The sequence below is a fragment of the Chaetodon trifascialis genome, chromosome 23 (genome assembly GCF_039877785.1).
Source record: "Chaetodon trifascialis isolate fChaTrf1 chromosome 23, fChaTrf1.hap1, whole genome shotgun sequence".
NCBI classification, from domain to species: domain Eukaryota; kingdom Metazoa; phylum Chordata; class Actinopteri; order Chaetodontiformes; family Chaetodontidae; genus Chaetodon; species Chaetodon trifascialis.
The window spans coordinates 12,352,459-12,360,033 of NC_092078.1; the positions used below are offsets into that span (position 1 = coordinate 12,352,459).

Sequence of the window (7,575 nt, forward strand, 5' to 3'; positions counted from 1 at the left end):
GTCCCTCCTGAATGATGCCAAAAGGATGCAGATGCAGTGCCGTGAGCGCAGCGAGCAGCTCTCCATGGCCGCCACACAGCTGAGGGTGGAGTCGGCCGCCCTGAGGGAGCAGTGCGAGGCCTCGCAGCTCGACATGGCGCGAATCCGCCGGCAGCTGGAGGAGCTGATGGATACCAAAGCCGCGTTCGAAGCCAGGGAGAGGCAGGCTCGTAAACTCAGCAAGCAGCTGTGAGGAGAGCTCGATTGGCACATGGGAGAACGGAGGAAAGTGGGGGTTAAGGAGGTGGAGGACAAGAGAAAGAGCAAAGAAATAAGATGCGTTGGTGTCAACCTGAGCTGTAGTTTAGAACAGGATATTGTTGAGGATAGCCAGCCTGAACATTTTTCTGAATGAAAAAAGTAAAAAAACTAAACTGTATCAGACCTACAGCTCTGTCTCTTTCCTCTTTGCTTTTGTTACCATGTGTAATCCCTCTCCTGTTTCTCACTTTTCATGTCAAACACTGTCCAAACACACCCTTGTCTCATGTTATTCTCGAGCCTGTCTCCACCTGATCGTTTAGTTTGATGTGCACACTTTCAAAATAATAAGGTTAATAAGGGTTAATAAGGATCCACTGAGCATACCACCAATGCAGTATGATTCATTACTAATGAAGTGCACTCACTTTTATCTTATTTACAAAGCTTTAACTCCTTTTTAAATTAAAGTTTAGGACCATTCTTCATACAGCCATTTCTGAGAGGTTTTATGCACACTGACCCCATGATTTGAGTGTGAAAAACTGGGTGAGCAGCACCTTCAAGGTGATGCAGAGGGATGCGCTGGGTAAGGTGGACACACACGCAGCCGCACTGGTCATAAAACTACAGCTGTTCATCCAAGAAGTCAACAAAGCCATTGAGGGTAAGTGGTTAAAGTAAACTGTTTGGAGGACGTCTTCTTTCGGGTAAACACAGAGCCTGTGTTTTTGTTGTTTATGAGGTACACCTTGATAAATCCTGCAGCTGTGCAATAATTCCTGGCTATTGCACGGCTGCTTTGTGTTCATTATAGTGAGAGTTGTTTATAATGTTCTGTCCACCCTATTTGTGTCAGAGAGGGTACACTTAAATATGATAAACAACTCTTAGTATAATGCAAAATCAACAGCAACATGAACAGCCTCCGAAATGGCCATAAAGTTGAAACAACTCGTACTAATGCAGCCTGTGTGAGAAAAGCTGTGCACTGTCTCAGCACCTAGAACAACACCAGTAACCTCACTTGTGCAGCCAGTGTGGGAAGTCCTCCTGTGGAGCTGAGCGTCTCACAAAGCACTGAGGCCAACAAAGGCCACATCTCTGGAGTCACATCAGCAGCATTAACCAGTGTAGGAGAAGCTTGGCTTTGCAGGCACAGTTGATATCCCACCAGTGTGTTCGCAGGGAAACCATACAAATGTGATGAGTGTGGGAAACATTGGTGCTGCAGAGAACGATACCAGTCCACAAAAAATAAGCCTGAAATGACTATCCAAGACATACCCAAAGTAAACTGATAGCTGTTCTTGAACCAACTGTAGTACATATATGGTTTTGGCCTATTCTGAAAGGTAACACTCAGTGCTACTGGCATTGAATAGCAGTTTAAACACACTAAAGTAGAGGAGTAGGTTTTTGTTTTTATTGCAAATAGATGCTTGCAGATGACTCTATCTGAGATTTATTGGTTGGAAAACACAATGGGACCACAGCACGAAGCCTTACCCTAGACTAGGCATCCTCCAAAAAAGCCAATGTATTATAATTAACTACATACATATATTTCTATTCATAAAATCTAAATTTCAGAAATCTATATTCATATTTAAGGCATCTGTACCTATGGTTTGGCTATACATCTTTATGTTGAGGAGATTTCAATATTCATCCCTTCAAATTCTGTGTTTTGTATAAATCCCTTTGTGTTAAATTTGAGGTGAGTTGTAAATGATCCACTGAAGTGGCCTAGCAGCATGTTCAGAATTTCATTGGCTACTCAAAGTGTCAGTCATCTGCAAAGTCAGTTGCGATTGGCTCGATTGTCACACCCACATTATGAGTGGCCAGGTCATTTCAAACCTGAGTAAGTGGAAGAAACCAGGAGACAAACAGAAGAGCAGCGCATTGCCGGCTAGTTTAAAAGGAGAAAACTTTTTTTTCTTTCTATGAATTATTTTCTTGTTTTGGACTAAATATTTTTACTGTTGTGGGTCGTCTGGACCTTTTTCGATGTTACCAGACCGTTTTGTCCGAGAGTTATGGATCTGTGGATCACGGAGAGACGAAATGGGTGAGTTGCCTCAATTTTAAAAACGGATGTTTGTCTGCTGCGAGTCCGCGTGCGGACCGTTGGAACTGTCTTGGCTGTCCTGGTTGACGTTAGCTTAGCATTTTTATTAGCATTAGCCAACACTCAGCCACTGCCTGCATCTGAAATTCATTACCAACAAGCTATTTAGTGTTAAAACAGTATGTGAGACCTTTTAGTATGTCTGAAACCTTAGTATGAAACAAGCAGTATTTACATTGCATACTATTTACAAGGAAATATTAACATTACAATGTGCCAACACTGATAGTGACGACAACATCACTGCTTCCTCTTACTCACACACACACACACACACACACACACACACACACACACACACACACACACACACAGAATTACATTTTAGTTAAGGGAAAGGTACACACATAAAAGGAACAAACAAAACCTTGTGTCACAAAAGATTAAAATTTTAATCACCATTATAAATCATTCTATAAATACATGGTTGTCATATCATTAAGAACTTATTTTAAATAGCAATAGATAACAAACAAGCAGTAAGGTGGTTGGTTGCTGGGGTCAAAGCGAGGGTTGGGTCGGTTTCTCGTTTGGCCAGTCCGGTCTGGTGTACAAACTTATGGTGTGACTTTATGTGAACCCACTCACCGTCAGACATTCGGGCAAATTAAAAAAGGAGCCTACATCAGCAACCTGTGCCAGCGGCTTTAAATCCAACTTGTGTTGCATTAGTAATGAGCAATGTGATCACGTGATTAACACAATGTTTGTTTTACCTACTTTATGTACACTCGTTTCAACTCAGTGTAAGAGACTTTATTGCATTTTGCTATCATATGAAATCATTATTCAGTAACCCAGAATATGATTTTGGTGTCTTTTGACGACTGGAAATCATTTAATAGCCTCACATGTGACTGAATGGAAATGTGTTTCTTGCTGACTGACACTCTCATATTTTCTCTGGCATTAATTGCATCCATAACAAAAGTGAATGGTGGGAATAACAGATCACATGGCTGCAAGATGGCAGACCAGAACGGGCTCTGATCAATCGAGGAGCGAGGAAATACCTAATAAGACACCTCGGATGTACCCATTGTGTCACTCAGTGGTCCTGCTTGTGCTGCCCTTATGCACTCATTCATGGGCTGTCATTATGTTCAACTCAAGAGCAGATGAGTCCTGTGCGATGCCTAGTGGTAAACTTTAGCATTACCGGTCCGGTCTTTGGCTTAATATCAACCTGGTTTGAATGGTTTTACATCGGCCCAACCCTAATCAAAGGAGACAACACTGGAACTGTTAGTAGAAGTAGCTGGGAATGTGTGTGTGTTAATTTTGGTTCCTTTGCCGCTGGTCTTCAAAAAGATGCTCCTATTATCACCGCTCTGAAAAACAAAATGAGAATGGCTTACAGATAAACTCCGTCAGTCGGTGTTTGTATGTATGCAGATGGCTAGACTGGCAGACTTACTTTCAACTTTCTTTTTTAGTGGTGACAGTGCTGCCTTTGCCTGAAAACACACAGAGATCAACATATACAGTATCTGTAACCAAGATGCATTTAGGTGCTTCATTTGTTGGGGTGTATGTAGTGTTTTTACCTTCTTGATAGCAGTCCAGTCTTCAAGGATGTCAATGTCTCTCAACATGTAGACGATGAAAGGCCCTGCGAGACACAGAGGATGTTAAATTATCTGTCAGTCACAGCCTGAGCAAGAGGCACATTAGCTTTGACGTACTGTTCGAGTGAGGGATAAGTTTTACCTGAAACCAGAGCTACTTTCTTTCTCCTCTCTGACCGTCCCAGCAGGTTCTTTCTCTTACACTTCTTGCCCCTCATCTCATCACTCCACTCTGGAATGAGAAATTCATTGTTTACATGCAAAGTCAGCTGTCAATGTCTGACTACATGCTATGCTATATGTAGTGTGTATTATATTATGCAACGCCAGATTTAGTTTTCACAAGGAAATCAGCTGTACCTGAGGTGAGGTCGATATTCTGTCTGTCCTCCTCTAGTCTTCTGATCTTTTCCAGCAGCTCTGTCTTCATGGCATCAAACAACAGCGTCTGCTCACTCTGTAACACACATACATGTGCATAGCTTTAGTTTTCTAGCCATTTTCTTCAGGAACATTGGCCTAAGTGTGTGAGTGTCTGTGGACAGTACATGGCATATACTGTGTGTGTGTGTGTGTGTGTGTGTGTGTGTGTGTGTGTGTGTGTGTGTGTGTGTGTGTGTGTGTGTGTGTGTGTGTGTGTGTGTTACCTCCAGGTGCTGCCTTGCTCCTTGTAGTTCACACTCGTGCTTGTGTTTGATCACCTGCAGACACAGCTCTCTGTACACTCCTGTACACAGAGAGGATGTTAAAGACAGATGAATGCTCCTTTCCCTGCACTACCATTATGTGATTATCAGGTGGTTCATCAAGATAAGCAGGCTGTGGCACCCTTTCTCCAGTTGCAAAGCCATGACAGGAGAAGGGGGCGTAACATGTTGTAATTAAAATAAATCAGAGCAAAGACAGACAGACAGAGATGAATGTTTGTTTATCGGCTCCACCCACTGGCCAAAAGTTGTATCACACTAATATAGACTTGAGAAAACGCACATCTTAAGACAAGAGGTCTGCTTATGTCTGCTGGAAAACAACAAGATAAAAATCACATGTTGGTAATTGTACCACATCCTGCTTAATTTTTCAGATATGTTTAGGGTACAGTCTGCAGGGCGTAGGGCAAATTACCCACCAAAATCACATTATTAACTTTAAATTTGAACGTCATGCCACTGTGATCTGTGACTTATAATGTCTGCCATGAGAGAAAAGCGTAAAGCTGGTAAAAATCCGAACTCCTCATCTTCCTTTTACCTACCGGCCACTTGTGTTCGTATCTGCATGCTGCTCTGTAGTGCAGCCAGTGGTTCTCTGTATTCGCCAGCCTTTCCTGTCAGCACCTCGTCCAGCTTCACTTTCACCTGGTTCAGCCGCTCCCGAAACAACCTGCGATCACACAGTGAAGTCAGTCCTCTCCTTCGTCTTTTCTTCCACTCCTCATACGACTGAGATGATTTCCGATCACACCAGTGGGACATGGTTCCCTCCTGTTTCGACTTACTTCTCCTTGAGCTCGTGAAACTGTTTTTCTAGATCCTGCATCTCATCGAGGCATTCTCCTCTCCTCCGCTCACAGTCTTCATCATCCATCTCTTCACAGATGACAGACAGAAGATGGTGAAGACACAATATCGCCACCTCTCCTTGCATACAAGTCAAGCAACAGAGCAGTTAGAGTTTACCTGAACTCTCCTCTTCTTCTTCCTCCTCCTCCTCTTCCTCACTCTCGTCCAAGTCGCTGTCCCTCTCTTCCATGCTCTCCTCCATCGTCTCCTCTCCTCCTCTCTCGTTCTCTCTTGGCTGCTCCACCTCTCCGTTGGCCTCAGGGAGTTGGGACTCTCCTTCTGCCTCCATCTCCTCCTCCGGCTCCCTCACAGGGGGTTGGGCAGGCATGGCTGGCTGAGAAACAAATCAAACTCTTGTCCTTTTCTTGTTGAGTTGTTTCATCGATGAGCATTTATTAAGTACAAGCGTACCAATATGTGTTCATTTTCAGCACATTATTGTGTGTTTGCTGAATAATGGCGAGTCCCCTTTTTGTCTAAATGTGTTTACTACTGCCATGTGTCTACATCCTCATTAAGTAAGATGGCTTTATAGCATTTATTATTTTATTTTGTTTTTATTTCAAGAGTCCTCCAAACTATTTTAGAGTAAAAAAGCGGCACATTTACTCATCTTTTAAACACACTTTGAGCATATAGTTTTATATTTGTTGTTTTATTTTACATTTCCACACTTCCTGGCACTGCGCTGATTTAGTCTTGCTAATTTTACACAATATGGGTGATACTGATGAATGACAACACTGTAGCTGCAATAACAGTAAGTCACAAAACAGAACACAGGAAGAAGACCGAGAGATAAAAGATACTATTTTGATGGCAAAGCAGAAATTTGTCCGTGGTTTGATTGAGAGTGTAGCTCACTGTGCAGATACAAAGGAATTTGAATAGGGTAGCAGAGGGAAGCCCGCGGGACGTCGAGCTACCGTATGGCTTCCGCATCTCTGTCAAGCCAGCTAGAAAAACGCAGCACAACACCGGAAATTACCCGTTTTTTCTCTACGAAAAGCAAAAAAATTATACGCGCAAAACAAAATAATTCCCCTCACACCGCGTTAGAAACATTTTCAAGAAAATATTACTAACATATTACAACCTGCTTTCCCCCCAGCGTTTGGCTACATCCATTAACAGAGCTTTGTTTTGGTACCTTACCGAACGTCCTGTTTCAACTCGGCTAACTTGACCACTAGTAGCTTCTGTGATGTCATACAGTAAGATGGGAAACGTTACGAGCCCGACGGCGGTATTTAGACAAAAATAAACACACGAACTGAGTCCGAAGCCTGTTATACTGTCAGTCTATTTACTTAAAACCCCAAATAAATTAACCGACCCTCGTAATTGCATATCATGTCAAATTAGCGGCAAATACACCACAGTGAAGTCAAGTGCAACACTAGCTAACAATTGAAACCGCACAGCGAGGGAATGACTGCCTGCTCATCACAAAGTCACATTACTCAATCTATTCCGTTGACACATATTGTCACTAAACGTATCAAGTGTTTCAAAGCAAACGATACACCGGCGTTTATATGTCATTAAGCACACTAAAGCATCGCCAGAGTAGCTTTCACACTGACCCTGTCTCTCAACTGCACACGGATTAACAAGTAACGTTACTCGTCCATGCAGGCGGACGATGCTGTGTGTAAACAGATAACAAGCCGACGACCGGAAGAGCCTGCTCACCGTCTCCCTCCGCTCGCCTGTAGAAAGTGTAATTTGTTAGATTTCCATTATTAAAAAGTACTTCCTCTTCACTTCTGCCTTCAGTTCGACACTTTGCCGGACTCTACAACCCGTAAATCCAGCCAATCAGCGCCAAATCCTACCGTCGGGGTGACCAATAGGACCGACCGTCCCCTATCATCGCTTGTCCAATCACGATGCTCAAGCGGAGTTAGTAAACCAATCACAATCCAGTTTACAGCTAGAAACCATCAGAATTAAGCGAGGGGCTGGATTTAATACAAATACCGCGCATCTCCATTTTTCAATGGCATTATAATAGGTGAAATTACACATGCACTACAATGAATACAGTGATTACAGACGATAATAACTA

General features: G+C 42.9%; 1 protein-coding gene across 3 annotated transcripts; it reads right to left on the minus strand.

Annotated features, from left to right (window-relative positions):
• Positions 1 to 2,744: 2,744 nt before the first annotated feature.
• On the minus strand, positions 2,745 to 7,333 carry brms1 (BRMS1 transcriptional repressor and anoikis regulator). 3 transcript variants are annotated; one of them, XM_070993071.1, is made up of 10 exons: positions 7,200 to 7,333; positions 5,622 to 5,838; positions 5,441 to 5,531; positions 5,198 to 5,325; positions 4,590 to 4,669; positions 4,303 to 4,399; positions 4,085 to 4,174; positions 3,922 to 3,986; positions 3,792 to 3,831; positions 2,745 to 3,705 (listed from the first exon to the last, which is right to left on the minus strand). In XM_070993071.1, exons 2-10 carry the CDS (start codon positions 5,830 to 5,832, stop codon positions 3,698 to 3,700), a joined length of 810 nt encoding a protein of 269 aa, XP_070849172.1. In that variant the 5' UTR covers positions 5,833 to 5,838; positions 7,200 to 7,333; the 3' UTR covers positions 2,745 to 3,697. The 3 variants fall into 3 exon arrangements, with proteins under 3 accessions (XP_070849172.1, XP_070849173.1, XP_070849174.1); XM_070993072.1 differs by having other exon boundaries at positions 5,622 to 5,834; positions 7,200 to 7,283; XM_070993073.1 differs by lacking the exon at positions 7,200 to 7,333 and adding an exon at positions 7,091 to 7,139 and having other exon boundaries at positions 5,622 to 5,834.
• Between the last annotated feature and the right edge of the window lie 242 nt (positions 7,334 to 7,575).

Excerpts from the sequence above, each read along its gene's own strand:
- brms1 (XM_070993071.1), bottom strand. The coding sequence starts at position 5,832 with ATGCCTGCCCAACCCCCTGTGAGGGAGCCGGAGGAGGAGATGGAGGCA. Across the intron at positions 4,670-5,197 it reads GATACGAACACAAGTGGCCG|GAGTGTACAGAGAGCTGTGT; the intron begins GTAGGTAAAAGG and ends CTCTGTGTACAG. Across the intron at positions 4,400-4,589 it reads GAGCAAGGCAGCACCTGGAG|AGTGAGCAGACGCTGTTGTT; the intron begins GTAACACACACA and ends TGTGTGTTACAG.